Source organism: Pelodiscus sinensis, chromosome 25, assembly GCF_049634645.1.
Source record: "Pelodiscus sinensis isolate JC-2024 chromosome 25, ASM4963464v1, whole genome shotgun sequence".
Taxonomy (NCBI): domain Eukaryota; kingdom Metazoa; phylum Chordata; order Testudines; family Trionychidae; genus Pelodiscus; species Pelodiscus sinensis.
Window position 1 is genome coordinate 23539570 of NC_134735.1, and position 21509 is coordinate 23561078.

General features: G+C 48.2%; 1 protein-coding gene across 2 annotated transcripts in view; it reads right to left on the reverse strand.

Moving 5' to 3' along the window:
* Positions 1–20704, reverse strand: part of KDM1A (lysine demethylase 1A) — a 140424-nt gene extending 119720 nt beyond the window's left edge. For both annotated transcript variants that reach the window (XM_075908909.1, XM_075908908.1), the window contains exon 1: positions 20373–20704. In XM_075908909.1, the coding sequence (XP_075765024.1) occupies positions 20373–20630 (258 nt within the window). In that variant the 5' untranslated portion in view covers positions 20631–20704. The remainder of the gene's footprint in view (positions 1–20372) is intronic.
* Between the last annotated feature and the right edge of the window lie 805 nt (positions 20705–21509).

Consider the following 21509-nt stretch of genomic DNA (forward strand, 5'->3'; position numbering starts at 1 on the left):
ACTATTTTAGCTACTCAAGAGAGATCTTGGTGTGTCTGTGGATAATTCTCTGAAAACACTTACACAGTGTGCAGCGGCAGTCAAAAAAGCAAACAATGTTGGGAATCATTAAAAAAGGGAAAAGAGAAGAAGACAGAATATCTTATTACCTCTATACAAAAGCATGTGTGGCAAGGTCAGTCCTCCCTCCTAGGTCCCAGACTCATGTTCTGCCCACTCTCTCACAGTTTAGGGACCATGGTACAAGTCCCACATACCTTTTATCAGCATTTGGGCTTCTGTCCCTTGGCAAAAAACAAAAAGGGTGCTGGGGCTGCTGTTTTTTCTCAGCCCTAATTGTCGAAGAGCAAACAGTCTTCCCCAACCATCAGCTAATGTTTCTGGCCACCTTGGGGGGGAGGGGGGGGGGAGGGAACCGCCAAGGACTCTGTCAGAGCCCCTCACCTCTCACCAAAAGCCTTTGGCAGTGCTGATGTTCTGCTCAGCTCCTCTGATTCTTCTTAACTATTAATTCCTCTCCCCCTCCACTCTCTCACCCTCTCCCAGTAGGAAGATTTTTAAAGGTCCAGTGGTATCATGAAGTCAGCTCACCGGCCCTTAATTGATTTATTGCTGCCCTGCCTCAGCTGCTCCAATTAACAAAAAACAAGTTGCTGTTTTTTCCAGAGCTGCCTTTCTCTCCTTCTATTAAGCCCTTTAATCTGCCCTGTCACATATCCCCCCTCCCCTACCCAACACTATGGGGTTAGACTAGTTGGGACTACATGTAGTGTACCCTTGACAGGCCATCAGTGTTACTGTGCTTGGCTCTGGCACTTGAAAGTGGTTACTGTGCTTGGTTGCACTTGAAAGTGGAATGGTTGTAGGGATAGGAACCACGTTACTCTCACGTGCCTGTCTTTATTCCAGCGCATCCACTGTAAGGGCATGTGGTCCGTAACGAGGGTGAATTTTTGTCCAAGCAGGTAACATCACAAGCTCTCCATGACCCACTTCACCTCAAGGCACTCCTCAACAATGGCATGGTTTCTCTCTCTTGGGAGGAGCTTCTGGCTGAGGTATAGAATAGGATGTTCTTCCTCACCAACCGTTTGTGACAGTACAGCACCCAATCCAACTTCAGAGATGTCAGTCTGGACTAAGAACTCACTCTCAAAGTCAGGAGCTATGAGCACTAGGACACTACACAGGGCTGAATTAAGTTGATGAATGCCTCCTTTGCTGCAGTGGTCCATTTCACCACATCAAGGCCCCAGGCTCTCATTAAGTCGGTCAGGGGAGACACACCGGAAGCAAAGTGGGGGATAAAACTGTAATAATACTCCACTAGTCCCAAGAATGCCCGGACCTGCTTCTTTCGGACCGGCCAGGGCCAGTTCTGTATTGCTGCCACTGTATTCAGCTGGGGCCTCACTAAGCCCCTTTCCACTATATACCCCAGGTATTTGGCCTCTGCTAGCCCCATTGCATACTTTGCCAGGTTTGCTGTTAGGCTAAGTCTCCTAAAGTGTCCAATACGGCCTCCACCTTCTCCAGATGCATGTCCCAGTTTGGGCTAAGTACAATGACATCATCAAGATAAACAGCTGCATACACACAGTGTGGGCACAGCAGCTTATTCATAAGCCGTTGGAAGGTCGTGTAGCCTGATTAGGAGGACGGTGTACTGATATAGGCCTTTGGGTGAGGAAAAGGCGATCTTCTCTCTGGCTTCCCTGGCCAAGGAGATCTGCCAGTAATCCTTGGTCAAGTCAAGGGTGAACAAAAACTGAGCCTTTCCCAAGCAGATCAATCAGCTCATCTATTCAGGGCACAGAGTATGCATCAAACCTGGACACCTCATTTAACTTCCTGAAGTTACAAATCCGGAGGCTTCCATCAGGCTTAGGCACTAGGACGATGGGGCTGGACCACTGGCTGTGCGATCGTCCTCTTCAACAACTCAGTTCTGTAACCAGTCGGGACACAACCCTCCACTCTACTGGCGTCTAGCTGATTGGACATACTCCTCTGCTTTCCCCTGGACCCTACCTCTCAGTTAGAATTTATGTTAAGCTCTGCGTCATGCCTTTGGTATGTTAACCCACATAGTATTTACATTAGGTCCTTTTAGAATGTCAAGCAATCCAATTTATGGTAGGTTTCTGGTTACTTACCCAGAAACCATATGGCTTATGAATATGTACATAACCTTTGTTGGGGTGAATGAGAAATACCCAACCAAAAGGCCAGTTTAGGATCCATGACCTTTTAAGGCAGACAAAGACCCTGCAAGCAGAAAATTAACTGAGAAGAGGCCAGAAAAAAAAATTCTCACTCACTCACAATGTAACATTACAGCAGAAACCTGGGACCAGCTCAGAGAAAGTAAAGCCTCCTTCAAGCTGACACCTGGCCAGCACTCCAGCCACCAGCGACATCAGAAGTAATCTACACTGCACTTGCAGCCTGCCTCCAAAGTGCCAGCATGAATGCGGTGTGTACGTGTGTGTGTGTGTGTGTGTGTGTGTTTGTTCCCCAGCAGGTCTGAGGAAGTGCAACAAGTTACAGCATTTTTCTTACTTCTTTTCGGCCCTCCTCCCACTTTGCCCCTGGGATTCAGAAGGGCCTCACATTCACCCTTACTCCTGGGTCCATGACTATGTGGGGTTCAACCTCAGTGGTCCACCCAGGCTCAGTTGAGAACACATCCAAGTGTCACTTCAGCATCGCAAGAACCTCCGCCCGTTGGTCCGGGGTTAACTCTGGTGAGATCTGCACCTGCTCCTGTTGGCTTTCTTTTGGTATCACCACCCCAGGGTGGACAATTCCACATCCTGGTCCCACCAGGGTTTCAACAGATTAATATGATAGATTTGTTCTAGTTTCCGACAACCAGTTTGTCACACCTTATAATCTCTCCCCCCTTAGGACGTCAACCACTTCATAGGGCCCCTGCCACCTGGCAAAGAGCTTGCTCTCCGCTGTTAGAACCAGTACCATCACCCACTTGGAATTTCAGGATTGTTGCCAATGGTTATAGTAGGCTCCTGGGCCTTTTCCAGGTGCTCTCTTACGATGGGGGTAATCTGGGCAATACTCTCTTTCCTTTGGAGAACATACTCAATAATATTGCTTCTGTGATTTGACTGCTCCTCCCAGGCCTATTTGGCAAGATCTGGGATTCCCCAGGGGTTACGTCCATGTAATAATTCAAAAACAGAAAAGTCTGTGGATGCCTGAGGAACATCTAGGATGGCAAACACAAGGTATAGGAATGGGTATCCAAGTCTCATGTCCCAGCTCACCACTTTCTGGATCATATTCTTGAGGGCATGGTTGAAGCGCTCGATGAGGCTGCCCAACTGTGGGTGGTAGACTGACCTCTTCAGGATGCGTATGTGGACCAGTGCACACAGGTCTTTCATCAACTTAGAAACAAAGGGAGTACCCTAGTCTGTACCCTACAAACAAAGGGAGTAACCTAGGATTGCCTTGGATACCTCCACCCTTGAGAAGATCTGGACTAACTCCCTTGCTATTGTCTTCGAAAGGGTATTCCATAGGGGCACCATCTCCAGGTATCAGGTGGTGTAATCCAGGACTACTAATATGCTCTGGTACCCGCAGGCTGATTTCTCCAGTGGGCCAACTAGGTCCACAGCGATGCATTCAAAGGGAACCTCAATGATAGGCAGGGGTACCAGTGGTGCTCTCAGATGCAGCCGAGGCCCATATAGCTGGCACTTGGAGCATGAGGCGCGATATCATTGGACTTCCACATACACCCCCGAGCCAATAGAACTGCCCAGGGTTTTCTCGACTCCTAGGTGGCCCCCAAGCAAATGGCTGTAAGCCAAGTCCAGCACAGCTCTCTGGTGTTTCTGGGGTACCAAAAGTTGTTCCACCACTGGTTCCTGGACTGGCACTATAGGGTACAGTACGTCCTGCTTGATTAGGTAGTATGGTTGAAGGCCCTTGGTCCTTCCTTCTATGTGGGATCCCATTTTCCTCCATTACCTCTCTGCAAGTGTTTTGGTAAAGATTATTGGCCTGGTCCTGTCCAAAATTTTCCTGGAAGGACCCTGTGCGCCCAAACCCAAGGGGGCCTTCTGCCTCTTATAACCCAGGGAGTTCTGCTGAGTTAAACAAGCCTGAGGCCAGGCCTACCTCCTATGTCGCTCCCCTATAAATTGGCTCAGCTTCCCACCTGGTCAGGGCCTGCCTTAGGTTCTGGGACAGGATCTGCATGCCCAGTCTGTTGGCTGGGCTCCTCTCCCGCCTGGAATTCCAGGGTTTCCCAGGCTCCATGAACAGGTCCTGGGAAAACTCATGGAAGATCGGGAGCAGGCTCTCTACGCCCACCTCATCTGTGGGGAGTAGGTCACTAAACCCAGGGAAGTCCCTCCCGATCACAACTGGGTACAGAAGCCTTAGTACCACCCCCGCTGCCACCCAGTGACATTCCCCTGGATCTCTATCCGCATGGGGACAACTGGGTAATAACTGACATCCCCATTCACACAGGATCTCTCTGTGCACTTGGCACAGAAAAGCTGGTCCCGTCCCATCAGCTGCCCTGAGACCAACCTAATGGCACTTCTTGAGTCCACTAGCGCCAAGGTCTCTATGTGGGCCCTTTGGAACGGGCTAGCTTTTTTACCCCTCCAGACTTCCTCCCTAAGGGGTTGCAAGAGACCTTTAGCCATTAACTGTCTCTATGAAAGCTACCATGTCATCGTATGAAGAGGGGTCATTCTGGCTGACCCATATTGCAGGTCAAGTGGCAGTCCCCTCATATCAGTCCAGGACGACAATTTCCACAATCTTCTCCGGGCTGTGAGTCTCAGGCCGCATTCATTTTTGGGCAAGGTGGTTTAGGTCAAATCATAGAATACTAGGACTGGAAGGGACCTCGAGAGGTCATTGAGTCCAGTCCCCTGCCCTCACGGCAGGACCAAATACCGTCTAGACCATCCCTGACAGACACCTATCCAACCTGCTCTTAAATATCTCCAGAGATGGGGATTCCACAACCTCCCTGAGCAATTTATTCCAGTGTCTGACCACCCTGACAGTTAGGAACTTTATCCTAATGTCCAACCTAAACCTCCCTTGCTGCAGTTTAAGCCCATTGCTTCTTGTTCTATCCCCAGAGGCCAAGATGAACAAGTTTTCTCCCTCCTCATGACACCCTTTTAAATAGCTGTCACCTTGGCACTCTGCCCTCCTGGTGCCCCCTCTCATGGAACCTTTGGGCTTTGGCAGCAGTGTTCATTCCCCAAGGTGATCTTGGCCTTCAGCTGGAGGTACTCAGTGACTACCACCTCAGGCACGTTGAAATAGGCCTTCTGGGCCTCACCACACAGAAACGGAGCCAGGATGGTGGCCTACTGGGCTTGGAGCCAGCCTTTCCACAAGGCAGTCCTCTCAAAGGCCAGGAGGCATGTGTCCACATCGTCCTCCCCTGTCATTTTCTGGAGATAACTGTTGGCCCACAGGGACTGAACGCCATCTGGGCTGGTCAGAGCCTTCAGCTGCATTACCACCTCCTGCAGGGTGGCTCGCCTCATCAGCAGCTGGTTTATTTCCTGCTGTAGCCACACTGATTCCCACTGGGAAGTCACTTGAACCCTGGTAGCTTCTTGATGCACTGTGGTGGCTTGTACTAGTGCCTTCGCTACACCCTCCATCATACTTTTCTCCCTTCTTACTGGGAGAATCCCACACCTGACAACTGTTGGTTCCTCTCCACCTCCACTCCCCAAACTCCTTCTCCTTCGCTGTCCCCCACTGGAAAGCTTTTTAAATAGGTCCAGTGGCAGCCTGAAGTCAGCTCACCCAGACCTTAATTGATTTATTGCCACCCTGTCTCAGTTGCTCCTAATTAACAAGTGCAGTTGCTGTTTTTTCCAGAGCTGCCTTCCTCCCCTTCTCTTAAGCCCTGTCACGTATCTCCCTCCCCTGCTCAACACTATGGGGTTGAGCTAGTTGGGATAGCATGCAGTGGACCCTTGACAGGCCATCAGCATTGCTGTGCTTGGCTCTGGACTTATGTTACACTTGAAAGTGGAATGGTTGTAGAGACCGGAACCACAGTTATTCTCATGTTCCTGTCTTTATTCCACTGCATCCACTGTAAGGGCGCGTGGTTCATAACAAAGCTGTATATACTGCAAAGCCCACAGCGTGTGTAACTACTAGGACTTTTAGCAATTACAGTTACATTTTGAAATTACTTTTTACATCCCTAATCCCAATGGCAAGGATCCTCTTGTACGAATTTCTGCGGCATAATTTTCAATATCTTTTCCCCCAAGCTGTGGATTTGGGCATGGTACATGGACATCTGGAGGGCTCGGATACCTAAAGGCAGTATGACTCCGCCACTAGGCAGATCACATTTATGCTTTGATCAGTTAGAATTTCATGGAGGATTCCAACCTGGGCAAAAACCTTCAAGAATTCTGTTGTGATCTTTGACTTGGTTGTAATAAATGTTCCCTCAAACCATATGCAGAATAAATTATATACACGTCCACCTCGAGGAGAAAACACAAATATAGATGTGACTGCTCTACTAATCAGCTGGGCAGCATTTTATTCTCTCCTGAGCAACTGCACAGCTTACAGGGAACACTGTCCCTGGATAGAGAGGGTCTTCCTCCTTTTGTTCAAGGACAAAACCATTACTGAGGTCAACCTGGAGCCCTGAACGGATTTCATCTGCACGAAGTGCAAGCTGGTCAACATTTTGGAAGAGAAAATTAGAGGACTGGAGGCCAAAGTGTTGACCCTACGTTCGATCAGAGAGGATGAAGACTTTGAAGGATTAAATGCTGCCTTCTATCGACCACGGCAGGCAGAGGAGCCAGAGAGGGCAGTACGTGACCAAGAAGAGAACTGGCAGCATGTAACTTCTAGAAGGGGAAAAAGGCCAGCATGGGAACCCCCCAATGCTATAGAGGTAACTAATAGCTTTCAGGCTCTCTCCACAGGCTCTGCAGTGCAGAAAGCTTTGGAAGGGACCTCACAAGGAAGAAACCAGAAGGGAACACCATCTACTGGAAGGCATGGGATGCGTAGTCCTAGGGATGGGGGTTCCACGGCCACCACCCCCAAAAGAAAACGACGGGTGGTGGTGGTCAGGGACTCCCTCCTAAGAGGGACTGAGCCATCCCTCTGCCATCTGGACCTGGAATCTCAAGAGGCGTGCTGCTTACCGGGAGCTCACATTCACGATGTAACTGAGAGGCTTACCAAGCTGATCAAACCTTCAGATCGCTACCCCTTCCTGCTTCTCCACGTAGGAACTAATGATACGGCCAAGAATGACCTTGAGCGGATTACTGCAGATTACGTAGCGCTGGGAAGAAAGATCCAAGAATTGGGAGCGCAAGTGGTGTTCTCGTCCATCCTCCCTGTTGAAGTGAAAGGAATGGGCAGGGAAGGTCGAATTGAGGACGTAAATATGTGGTTGCGCAGGTGGTGTCGCAGAGAGGGCTTTGGTTTCTTAGACCTCGGGACTCTGTTCTGGACACAAGGATTATTAGGAAGAGATGGGATCCACCTAACGAAGAGAGGAAGGAGCATCTTCGCAGGCAGGCTTGCAAACCTAGTGAGGAGGGCTTTAAACTAGCTTCGTTGGGGGATGGTGACCAAAACCCTGAGGGGAGTGGGAAAGTCGGATACCGAGAAGAAATGCAGAGAGAAATGAGCAAGAAAGGAGGACCCCTGTTTCAAATGGAGAAGATAGGGCGCTCAACTGGTTACCCGAGGTGTTTGTACACTAATGCGAGAAGCCTGGGCAACAAACAGGAAGAAATGGATTGGGCCAGGGCCTCCATCCAAGAAATATGATTTAATTGGAATAACAGAGACTTGGTGGCATGACTCGCATGACTGGAGCGCTGTCATGGAAGGGTATAGACTGTTCAGGAAGAACAGGCAGGGAAGAAAAGGAGAAGGAGTTGCACTCTATGTAAGAGAGCACTACGATTGCTCTGAACTCCAGTATAAAGAGGGAGAAAAACCTGTTGAGAGTCTATGGGTTAAGTTTAAAGGAGCAAACAGCAGTGATGTTGTGGTTGGTGTCTGCTACAGGCCACCAAATCAGGTGGATGAAGTAGAGGAGACTTTCTTCGGACAACTGAGCAAAGCTTCCAGATCGCAGGCCCTGGTTCTCGTGGGGGACTTCAGTCACCCTGACATCTGTTGGGACACCAATACGGCAGTACACAGGCAATCCAGGAAGTTTTTGGAGAATGTTGGGGATAACTCCTTGACAGAAGTGCTGAAGGATCCGACCAGGAACCATGCGCAGCTTGACCTGCTCACAAACAGGGAGGAACTAATAGGGGAAGTGGGTGACAACCTGGGAAGCAGTGATCATGAGATGGTAGATTTCAGGATCCTGACCAAAGGATGGAAAGAGCGTAGTAAAATACACACCTTGGACTTCAAAAAAGCAGATTTTGACTCCCTCAGAGATCTGATGGGCAGAATCCCCTGGGATGCTAACATGAAGGGGAAAGGTGTCCAGGACAGCTGGCAGTATTTTAAAGAAGCCTTATTGAAGGCACAGAAAGAAACCATCCCGACGTGTAGCAAGAGAGGCAACCATGGTAGGAGACCGGATTGGCTTACACGGGAAATCCTTGGTAAACTTAAGCACAAAAAGGAAGCTTACAAAAAGTAGAAACTTGGACAAATGACCAGGAAGGGGTTTAAATGTATAGCTCGAGAGTGCCGGGGGGTTATCAGGAAGGCGAAAGCGCAAATGGAATTGTGACTGGCTAAGGACGTGAAGGATAACAAGAAAGGTTTCTACAGGCATGTTAACAAGAAGGTGGTGATCAGAGAGGGTGTGCGGCCCCTAATGGATGAAGGAGGTAACCTAGTGACAGATGATGTGGGGAAAGCTGAAGTACTCAGTGCTTTCTTTGCCTCTGTATTCACGGACAAGGTTGGCTCCTGGACTTGTTCGCTAAGTGACGCAAGATGGGATGAAGATGGACAACCCGTGGTGGGTAAAGAACAGGTTAGGAACTATTTAGAAAAGCTAAACGTACACAAATTCATGGGTCCAGACTTAATGCATCCCAGGGTACTGAGGGAGTTGGCAAATGTCATTGAGGAACCTTTGGCTATTATCTTTGAAAAGTCATGGAGATCGGGAGAAATCCCGGATGATTGGAAAAAGGCAAATGTAGCGCCCATCTTCAAAAAAGGGAAAAAGGACGATCCAGGGAACTATACGCCAGTCAGTCTTACCTCGTTTCCTGGAAAAAATCATGGAAGGGATCCTTAAGGAATCCATTTTGAGGCACCTGGATGAGAGGAAAGTGATTAGGAATAGTCAGCATGGATTCGCAAAGGGCGAGTCGTGCCTGACCAATCTGATTAGCTTCTATGATGAGGTAACTGGCTCTGCGGACGTGGGAAAGTCAGTCGATGTGATATACCTTGACTTTAGCAAGGCTTGAGATACGGTCTCCCACAATATTCTTGCCAGCAAGTTAAGGGAATGTGGATTGGATAAATGGACGGTAAGATGGATAGAAAGATGGCTAGAAGGCCAGGCCCAGCGAGTAGTGATTAACGGCTCCATGTCAGGATGGCAGTCAGTTCCAAGCGGAGTGCCCCAAGGTTCGGTTCGAGGACCGGTTTTGTTCAATATCTTAATTAATGACCTGGATGAGGGGATGGATTGCACCCTCAGCAAGTTTGCAGATGACACTAAGCCAGGGGGAAAGGTAGATACGCTTGAGGGCAGAGATAGGGTCCAGAGTGACTTAAACAAATTGGAAGATTGGGCCACAAGAAATCTGATGAGGTTCAACAAGGACAAGTGCAGAGTCCTGCACTTGGGACGGAAGAATCCCAAGCATAGTTACAAGCTGGGGACCAACCAGTTAATTAGTAGTTCTCCAGAAAAGGACCTGGGGGTTACAGTGGATGAGAAGCGGGATATGAGTCAACAGTGTGTCCTTGTAGCCAAGAAGGCTAATGGCATATTAGATTGCATTAAGAGGAGCATTGCCAGCAGATCCAGAGATGTCATCATTCCCCTTTATTCGGCTTTGGTGAGGCCACAATTGGAGTATTGTGTCCCGTTCTGGGCCCCCCACTACAAAAAGGATGTGGACGCATTGGAGAGGGTCCAGTGGAGGGCAACCAAAATAATTAGGGGGCTGGAGCATATGACCTACGAGGAGAGGCTGAGGGAGTTGGGTCTGTTTAGTCTACAGAAGCGAAGAGTGAGGGGGGATTTGATAGCAGCCTTCAACTTCCTGAAGGGAGGTTCCAAAGAGGATGGAGAGAGGCTGTTCTTAGTTGTGACAGATGGCAGAACAAGGAGCAATGGTCTGAAGTTGTGGTGGGAGAGGTCCAGGTTGGATATTAGGAAAAACTATTTCACTAGGATGGTAGTGAAGTACTGGAATGGGTTACCTAGGGAAGTAGTGGAGTCTCCATCCCTAGAGGTGTTTAAGTCTTGGCTTGACAAAGCCCTGGCCGGGTTGATTTAGTTGGGATTGGTCCTGCCTAGAGCAGGGGGCTGGACTTGATGACCTTCTGAGGTCTCTTCCAGCTCTATGGTTCTTGATTCTAACTCACAAGACAATATTACAAATAAGCAGCATGGACTTATGAAGAACAAATCTACACTAGCTAATTTGATTTCCGTTTTGTAGAATTAGAAAGTTATTGAATTAAAGTACTACTGTCAAAGTATGTGAGCTACTTGTATGAACAGATGTTCACCAACAAGATGGACAGGAAAATGAGACCCTTGGATTTCAGTAAAACTTTTACTGCTGCCTCTCTTAAAATTAATTCAGATTGACTTGGTTATAACAATGGGGTGGGAAATTAATGTAAACAGTCAGAAGCAATCGATGACACTCAACTGAATTGACAGATATGTTCAGTGGAGTATTAAAGGATTGGTGTCATGATTTAGACCCAGCCTTGCGTTTTCCAATATGCAGATGAACCCCTGTCCCTACAAAGAGCAACACTAACTGCAGTGGGGCTCTGTAAAACACAGGGTACTTCCTTCATGTGGCCTTTGGCCACAATTCAGGGCAGCACTTGGACACATGCTTTATTTCAGCCATCTTTATTCAGCAAATCACTTCAGGCTTATGCTCAAGCACACTGCTGAATGTGGACCTTATTTGCCATCTGTATTATGATATAAAAAAGTAAATACCATGTTGATGAAATATGCAAATAAAACTAAATTAAGAAGACTTGTGGAACTACTGAGGGCAGAGAAAGAATGCAAAGAGATGCCAAGAGGCTGGAAATATGAATAGAAAAATAAAATAAAATTCTCCTTGGATGACAGAAGCAACTGTATTTGTGGAATAACAATCTAAAAGCCAGGGATAAAAACCCCAAGAGCAGTAATGCTGCATGAAATTTAGGGAAGGTAGTGGAGAGTAAATTAGATAGGAGTTTGCCTTGAGAAAAAAAGGCACTTTGATCTTTGTCTGAAGAGAGCACATCACAGAGCATGGAAGTAACAGTCCTTCAGTAAATGGCTCTGGTACAATAGCAACTTTGGCATTTAATTTGGTACCACATTACCTAAGTTTGAAAGTATTTTAGAGAAGAGCAGTAAAAATAACTCAGTCTGGCAGGACCAATTAGTGAACATAGGTACTTAAGAATGGCCATAATGGGTCAGACCAAGGGTCCACCTAGACCAGGGTTTCCAAACCTATGGGTCAGAACCCAAATACGAGTCGCCATTATATTTCAAAAGGGTGGCCAAGTGTCTTCCCCAGGTGGCTCTGTCCCCTCTCCTCCCCACCCTTTTTGAATTGCCTTGGGTCACCAAGTCTTGTCAAAATGGGTCCCCATCTGGAACAGGTTGGGAATTGCTGACCTAGACCAATATCCTGTTTTCCGAAAATTATCAATGCCAGGTGCCCTCAAGGGAATAAATAGAACAGATGTGGGCTTGACTAGGTGCTCCAATGGCCCATGTTAATTCTTCAGTGAACACACATCTCAAGTCTGCTCCCCTTCAAAATCCAAACCAAGCACACACTTCACAAACCATCCCAACCCTACAAATACCACAGGATGCCTCAGACTTCCCCCCTGCTTCACTTCCCACTCAGTTGTCTTGTGTCTTTTCTGGTCAGAATATTAGTGCTAACTGCACGTAATTCTGTCTGATTCTACTGCTTTAGTGCTAGAGTTGTTGCATATACATCCTGCCTATTCTTTCCTGTTCTTATAATGTGCTCTGTAAAAATAAGAGAACAAGGGACAGACAGGTCCAGGAATCCAGTATGCTGCTGGCCTGTCCCTTCCAAGTCACTTTCCTGCACTCCCATTTTTCTATTTGATGGGGGCCCTCTATGCAGACCATAGATTCAGGCTTTATAGGTCCATGGGCACCTTCCTGACTAGGGGTCTTGATGCATCTTAATCAACTGTGTTGTTAGAGGAGGTTTTAGAACAAACTGATAAACTAAACAGTAACAAGTCACTAAGACCAGATGGCATTCACCCAAGAGTTTTTTTTTGGGGGGGGGAGGGGGGAAGAAAACACACTTCAGTGTGAAATTGCAGAACTACTAACTGAGGCAGTGGGTCTGGCCCAAGAAAGCTCATCACATATTAAACCATCTTGTTAGTCTTTAAAGTGCTACATAATTTTTCCTTTTGTTTTAGTAAGATCAGACCAATACGGCTACCTCTCTATTACTAACTGTGGTTTGCAACCTATCCCTTAAATCATCTTTTGAACTTAATGACTGGAATAGAAGAATCCTAGAACTGGAAGGGACCCTGAGCGGTAATCAAGTCAAGTCTTCTGCCATCACAGCAGGACCAAGCACTGTCTAGATCATCCCTGATAGATGTCTATGCAACCTGCTCCTAAATATCTCCAGTGATGGAGATTCCACAGCCCCCCTAGGCAATTTATTTCAGTGTTTAACAACCTTGACAGGCAGAAATTTTTTCCTGATGTCCAACCTAAGCTTCCTGTGTTGCAATTTAAGCCCATTGCTTCTTGACCTATCTTCAGAGGTCAAGGAGAACCATTTTCCCCCCTCCTCCTTATAACACCCTTTTAGATAGAAGTTTTCAAGTATCACGTCCCCTCTCTGGGTCTTCTTTTCTAAACCAAACAAGCCCAATTCTTTCAGTCTTCCCACATCGCTCATGTTTTCTGGACCTTTAATCATTTTTGTTGCTCCTCTCTGGATCTCTGCCAATTTCTCCACATCTTTCTTGAAATGGAGTATTGTATCCAGTTCTGGGCACCACACTCCAATTGAGGCCTAATCAGCACAGAGCGCGGAAGAATGAGTTCTTGCGTCTTACTCACAACACTCCTATTAATGCATCCCAGAATAATTTTTGCTTTTTTTGCAACAGTGTCACACTGTTGACACTGTCTTAAGATAGAGGCTCCAGTTGAGAGTGATTTCATAAGTCAGGCTGAAAGCAACTTCTCGTTATGCATATAAAAAAAAAAAAAAAACATATCCTCCCCAAACTCACTACACTTAACAGCTGAGTTTTTAATGCATAGTCAAAGAATGTGCAATTACGTTTTCTAATTAATTTATAAGTCAAACCTTTAAAATATTTCACATTTTGCCAGTCACATTTAAAGCTTTGACTTAAATTATGTTAATAATGGAACATAATGTAGACTCTTCAAATTTACCATTTAGGGACATGAACTTTTGAATGAACTATCTATTGTTATTAGTGGCCAGATTCACCAATACAGCTCAGCTGCTTCTGGATGCTCCGCTGAATGGATTAATTTTTTCTTAAAAATAAATAAATAAATATCTATATAGATATTGATTGAACCTCTCTAGTCTGGCACCATCTATGGTCCAGCATGATGTTCAAGTTTCCCACGGTCACATAAAGTTTGTTTGCAGCCACCAGTACTGGCTGTCAGTGTTCTGTGCTGTTATTTTGCTCTAGGGAGTTTGGAAGATGAGTGGGAAGAGGTGCGACACTTGCCATTCTTTAAAATCTTTTCACTAAACTATCATCAAAACTTCCTGAGCTCTAGTGGGTATTCAGGGGTCGATTATATCAGAGGCAAGGCTTTGAGCCGGACCTAGCCTCAGCTTTCTAAAAGAGGCAGCCAGAGCAAATGCAGAGAGCAGTGAAAAGGGGAGCAGCCAACATGGGAGTTTGCCTGGGAATTCACCCTGGAACACCCCCGTAGTATTTGGTGCTCTTTTCCCTGAAGACATTTTTCTTTTCTCTCTCTCCTGCCATTCAAGGAGGCATTTAATAACATTTGAGCAATCTCTCAGAAGGCAGGCAGGTATGGATGGTGATAGGTCTGCTGTTGCACAGCATGTGCCGTGTTTGTCTTCCTCCCAGAAGAAAGAAGGAATTTCATCCGCACTAAGTGCAAGCTGGTCACCATTTTGGAAGAAAAAATTAGAAGACTTGAGACCCAAGTATCGACCCTCGAAGACTTCCTCGATAGAAGGCAGCATTTAACCCTGCAGGCACAGCAGGTTGAAGAGCCAGTCAGGGCAGACCAGGACAAAGAAGACAACTGGCAGCATGTAACCTCTAGAAGAAGCTGACCAATTCAGATATCCCTCATTCCTGTAGAGGTAAGTAACCTCTTTCAGGCTCTCTCCACAGGCAGTAGAGTGGAGAACGCTTTGGCAGGGACCTCTCAGGGAAGAAATCAGAAGGGAACACCATCTATGGGAAAACATGGGATGCGTAGTCCTAGCGATAGGGGTTCCACAACCACCACCCCCAAAAGAAGATGACAGGTGGCGGTGGTCGGGGACTTGCTCCTAAGAGGGACTGAATCATCCATCTGCTGTCCAGACATGTCCTGTTTACCGGGAGCTTGCATTCAGGATGTGACCAAGAGTCTTCCAAATCTGATCAAACCTTCGGAACGCTACCCCTTCCTGCTTCTCCATGTAGGAACAAACGATACGGCCAAGAATGACCTTGAGCGAGTCACTGCAGATTATGTAGAGCTGAAAAGAAGGATCAAGGAATTTGAAGCACAAGTGATGTTCTTGTCCATCCATCCAGTTGAAGGAAAAGGTCCGGGTCAGGATCGTCAAACTGAGGAAGTAAATGCGTGGCTACGCAGGTGGTGTCGAAGATAGGGCTTTGGTTTCTTCGACCGTGGGACTCTGTTCTGGGCACAAGGATTGTTAGGAAGAGATGGGATCCATCTAACTAAGAGAGGAACGAGCATCTTCGTGGGCAGGCTTGCAAACCTAGTGAGGAGGGCTTTAAACTAGCTTCCTTGGGGGACGGTGACCAAAGCCCTGAGGTAAGTGAGGAAGTCGGATACCAGGAACAAACACAAGGAGGAACGAGCAACAAGGGAGGACCCCGGACTCGAATGGAGAAGGTAGGGCAATTAACTGGTTATCTAAGGTGTTTGTACACAAATGCAAGAAGCCTGTGAAACAAACAGGAAGAATTAGAAGCTCTGGCCCCGTCAAAGAACTAGTATTTGATTGGAATAACGGATACTGGGGCTGTGTCTACATTGGCAAGATTTTGCGCAATGCGCAAAATCTTGCCACCTGTCTACACTGGCTGCGAGTACTTGCACAAGAACACTGATGTTCTAATGTATAAAATTAGTACTTTTTGCACAAATACTCTGACGCTCCCGCTCAGGGATAAGCCCTCTTGCGCAACAGTTCTTGTGCAAGAGGCCAGTGTAGACAGGAAACGTTAATTACTTGCGCAAGAAAGCACGATGGCTAAAATGGCTATTGGAGCTTTCTAGTGCAAGAGAGCGTCTACACTGGCACAGATGCTTTTGCGCAAAAGCACATCTCTTGCGGAAAGCCACATGCCAGTGTAGACGCTCTCTTGCGCAAATACTTCAATGCAAAAACTCGTGTTAAAAGTATTTGTGCAAAATCTTGCCAATGTAGACGTAGCCTTGGTGGGATGACTCGCATGACTGGAACACTATCATGGAAGGGTATAAACTGTACAGGAAGAACAGGGGGAGGGAGGGGAGTAAAGGAGGAGGAGTTGCATTGTTCGCAAGAGAGCAGTATGCTTGGTCAGAGCTCCAGTAAATAGAGGAAGAAAAGCCTGATAAGAGTCTATGGGTTAAGGTTAGAGGTGGAAGTAACAGGGATGATGTTGTGGTTGGTGTTTGCTATAGACAACAGGATCAGGTGGATGAGGTAAACGAGGCTTTCTTCAGACAACTGAGAGAAGTTTCTAGATCGCAGGCCCTGGTTCTCATGGCGGACTTGAATCATCCTGACATCTGTTGGGACACCAATATAGCAGTACACAGACAATCCAGGAAATTTCTGGAGAATGTTCAGGATAACTTCTTGGTACAAGTGGTGAAGGAACCGACCAGGGGCTATGAGCAGCTTGACCTGCTGCTCACAAACAGGGAGGAACTACTAGGGGAAGTAGAAGTGGTGACAACCTGGGAAGCAGTGATCATGAGATGGTAGATTTCAGGATCCTGACCAAAGGAAGAAAGGAGACTAGCAAAACACAAACCCTGGACTTCAGAAGAGCAGAGTTTGACTCCCTCAGAAAACTGATTGGCAGGATTCCCTGGGATGCTTACACGAAGGGGAAAGGAGTCCAGGAGAGCTGGCAGTATTTTAAAGAAGCCTTATTGAAGGCACAGAGAGAAACCATCCCGACGTGTAGCAAGAGAGGCAAACATGGCAGGAGACCGGATTGGCTTACAGGGGAAATCCTTGGTGAACTTAAGCACAAAAAGGAAGCTTACAAGAAATGGAAACTTGAACAGAGTGCTAGGAAGGAGAAAGCGTAATTGGAATTGCAGCTAGCAAGGGATGTGAAGGATAACAAGAAAAATTTCTACAGGCATGTTAGCAATAAGAGGGTGATCAGAGAGGATGTGGGGCCCTTACTCGATGGAGGAGGTAACCTAGTGATAGATGATGAGGGAAAAGCTGAAGTACTCAATGCTTTCTTTGCCTCTGTCTTCACAGACAAGGTCAACTCCCAGACAAATGCACTAGAGAATGCAGTAGGGGAAGGAGGTGGACAGCCGTTGGTGGGGAAAGAACAAGTTAGGTACTATTTAGAAAAGCTAGACACTCACAAATCAATGGGTCCAGATTTAATGCATCCGAGGGTACTGAGGGAGTTAGCAAATGTCATTGCGGAGCCTTTGGCCATTATCTTTGAAAACCCGTGGAGATCAGGAGAGATCCTAGATGATTGAAAAAAGGCAAATGTAGTGCCTATATTTAACAAGGGGAAGGACAATCCAGGGAACCACAGACCAGTCAGCCTTACCTCAGTCCCCAGAAAAATCATGGAGGGGATCCTCAAGGAATCCATTTTGAGGTACTTGAAAGAGAGGAAAGTGATCAGGAATAGTTAACATGGATTCACATGCCTCACCAATATCATGAGCTTCTATGATGAGGTAACTGGCTCTGTGGATATGGGAATGTCAGTGGATGTGATATACCTTGACTTTAGCAAAGCTTTTGATACCATCCCCCACAGTATTCGTGCCAGCAAGTTAAGGGAGTATGGTTTGGATAAATGGACTGTAAGATGGATAGAAAGCTTGCTAGACTGTCTGGCCCAACTGATAGTGATCAACGGCTTGATGTCAGGTTGGTGGGCGGTTTCTTGTGGAGTGCCCCAAAGATCTGTTCTAGCACCGGTTTTGTTCAACATCTTTATTAATGATCTGTACGAGTGGATGAACTGCACCCTCAGCAAGTCTACAGATGACACTAAGCTAGGGGGAGGAGTAGATACGCCGGAGGGCAGGGATAAGGTCCAGAGTGACCTAGACAGATTAGAGGATTGGGCCAAAAGAAATCTAATGAGGTTCAACAAGGACAAGTGTAGAGTCCGACACTTGGGACAGAAGAATCCCAAGCATTGTTACAGGCTGGGGATCGACTGGCTAAGAAGCAGTTCTTCAGAAAAGGATCTGGGGATTACAGTAGATGAGACGCTGGAGATGAATCAACAGTGTGCCCTTGTAGCCAAGAATGCTAATAGCATATTAGGTTGCATTAGGAGGAGCATTGCCAGCAGATCCCCTTTATCCAGCTCTGGTGAGGTCACATCTAGGCTATGTCTAGACTGGCATGATTTTCCGCAAATGCTTCTAACGGAAAAGTTTTCCATTAAAAGCATTTTCAGAAAAGCGTGTCTAGATCGGCAGGATGCTTTTCCACAAAAGCACTTTTTGCGGAAAAGCATCCGTGGCCAATCTAGACGCGCTTTTCCACAAGAAAGCCCTGATCGCCGTTTTCGCTATCGGGGCTTTTTTTGTGCAAAACAGTTTTTAGCTGTCTACACTGGCCCTCTTGCGCAAAAACATTTCTGGAAAAGGGCTTTCCTCCCCCCCCTCCCCCCCCGAATGGGAACATCGAAACATTTGCGCAAGCAGCACTGATTTCGGACAGTAGAACGTCAGTGGTTTTGCGCAAAAACAAGCGGCCAGTGTAGACAGCTGGCAAGTTTTTGCGCAAAAGCAGCCGCTTGCGTAAAAACTTGCCAGTCTAGACGCAGCTCTGGAGTATTTTGTTCAGTTCTGGGTCCCCCACTATAGAAAGGATGTGGACGCATTGGAGAGGATCCAGCAGAGGGTGACCAAAATGATTAGGGGGCGGGAGCACATGATCTATGTGGAGACACTGAGGGTTTTGGATTTCTTTAGTCTGCAGAATAGAAGAGTAAGGGTAAGAGTAAGAAGCAGCCTTCAATTTCCTAATGAGAGGCTCCAAAGAGGATGAAGATAGGTTGTTCACAGTAGTGACGGATGGCAGAACAAGGAACAATGGTCTCAAGTTACAGTGGGAGTGGTCTAGATTGGATATTAGGAAAAACTAATTCACTAGGAGGGTAGTGAAGTACTGGAATGGGTTACCTAGGGAGGTGGTGGAATCTCCATCCCTAGAGTTTTTTAAGTCTCAGCTTGACAAAGCCCTGGCTGGTTGATTTAGTCGGGATTGGTCCTGCCTAGAGCAGGGGTCTGGTCTTGATGACCTCCTGAGGTCTCTTCCAGCTGTGTGATTCTAAATGTCTTCTTAGACCCCAATAAGTAGTGGAAGTGTTGGTAAGGCTGCTAGGTCCCAACGGTGCCAGACTAGAGAGGTTCAACCTGTATTAAGAGTACAAACCATTGGAAACACCGTGGCTACGTCTACACTGGCATGATTTTCCGGAAATGCTTTTAACGGAAAAGTTTTCCATTAAAAGCATTTTCAGAAAAGCGTGTCTAGATCGGCAGGATGCTTTTCCACAAAAGCACTTTTTGCGGAAAAGCATCCGTGGCCAATCTAGACGCGCTTTTCCGCAAAAAAGCCCCGATCGCCATTTTTGCGATCAGGGCTTTTTTGCAGAAAACAAATCTCTGCTGTCTACACTGGCCCTTTTGCGCAAAAGCTTTTTGGAAAAAGACTTTTGCCTGAATGGGAGCAGCATAGTATTTCCGCAAAAGCACTGACAATCTTACATGAGATCGTCAGTGCTTTTGCAGAAATTCAAGCGGCTAGTGTAGACAGCTGCCAAGTTTTTCCAGAAAAGCGGCTGCTTTTCCAGAAAAAAGTAGCCAGTCTAGACACAGCCCGTGATAGTGCTTTCAAAGGGTTGCTTGTTTAGTAGTCATATAGAAAATTTTAAAACAAGTGCACACAAAAAAATCTAGACCATAACTTCATCCAGACCAAGTGAATTTTTTTATTCTAGGGATTTAAATAAAAGCCCACATTTTTGGCTGAAGCATTAGTAAAGTAGCAAAACTACTGTTAAAATGGATTATAAAGATAGAAGTGCAATTTAGGGAATCACAGCAAGAGTTAAGGCAAATTTGTGAACTGTTATGAGACATCACACAAACTGATGAAAGACTTTTAAATCTTCAAAATATGTTACACTCCCCCTCATGTGCTTATAGAATTCTGACTCCTGTGCTGTAGCAGTGCAGAGAGGGAGGCGCTGCTGGGGCTAAGCTACCAGGTAGACACAATGCATTAGGGAAGCTGTCCTGTGCTCCAGTGCTAGTCTGTCACTCAGTTTCTGTCCCCTTGTGCCCCCCCCCCTCACCTCCAGCTTTGTGCATTCTGCAGGGGGCTCACCCCTTGGGGTAACCGCTACCCCCCTAACCCCTCCCTGAATGGAGGCAGAACACCTGACACGGACAGGAGCACCCCCCGCCCCCGCGTCTCCCCTTTCTAGCCCGTTCTGCCACGGTTAACGGACCGCTCCGGCCGGTTAATTCCTGCCCCGCTGCTCCTTTGAATGACTGCAGAGAGCCGGGAGCAGCGGCTGAAGCTACGTAACGGCAGAGCGAGGGCGGCGGCAGCGCCTGAGCACGCTCAGCCCCCGGGCACGGCTCCTGGCGCTTCACCGGCACCTACTTTGGCCCGCTTGCGGCGGCTGGTCCTGCGGCCCTCGGGTGTCTCTGCGATGCCGGTAGTCTCGGGGCCGGGGGCGATGGCGGCCGGCGGCTCGGACAGGCCCCCCGGGGGCGAGGCCCGGGACGGTTCCTTTTTGCGCGGAGTCCGCTCCGGGCCCCCGGAGGCCTCCGAACCGGAGAGCCCGGGCGGCGGCGGCACCGGCCCCTCGGGCCCGCTCTCCCCGCCGCCCTCGGCCGCCTTCTTGCCCCCCGACAGCATCGTCGCTAGCCCGCCCGCTCCGCACCGGACAAAGGGCCACGACGCGCCCCAGCCCCGCCCCGCGTCCTGACGTATCCTCGTTACGGGGTGCGCAATAGACCCGCCCCGCGTCCTGACGTATCCTCGTTACGTAGTGCGCAATAGGCCCGCCCCGCGTCCTGACGTGCCTTCGTTACGCCTCAGCAATGGGCTCAGCCAGTCACCGGGCGGGCGCGTGCCCAGAGGCCGTTGGTCGCGCGTGCCCAGAGGCCGTTGGTCGCGCTCTAGCGCGAGCCGGGCAGTACTGCAGTCTGTGCCCTGTGCATGGGCTGGGGCCGTGCTGCTGGGCATGCTCAGTACAAGCCAAGCAGCAAAGGGGCCACAGTGTGCACCGCCCCTCCCCCCACACAAGGCCCAGGGCGAGTGGCTCGAGGGAGACTTGCAGGTTTAGTGTCTGCACTCCGGGTCTCAGGCTCTCGCGGGGCCAGGCGGACGTGGCCTGCCACGCTGCTGGATCGGGCCCATGGGCGCGGTGAGCGCCTAGTCCTGGGGGAGGGGAGAGGCCTCACGCGCTGTCCCCCCGCCAGCACAAGGCTGCAGCTCCCCTTGGCCAGTCAGAATCGCCTGTCTGGAGAACAGGTGCAGTACCTTTTCCCCACCCCTCTTGGGCGTCCAGCTGTTCATAGACACACACGGCCCCCTAGCTCGCCGCCTGCTCTGAGCGGGTAAGCGGCTCCCAGCTGGAGCTTGCCTCTTGACACTCCAACCATATGCCTCCCTTCCCCCCACATAACACAAACCCTCTCTCTTCATGCGCCCATAACCCCTCCCAGACCTTGCATCCAATCCCCTGCCCCAAGTCACAACTCTCTCCTGCCCTACGTTACATCCCAAACCCAT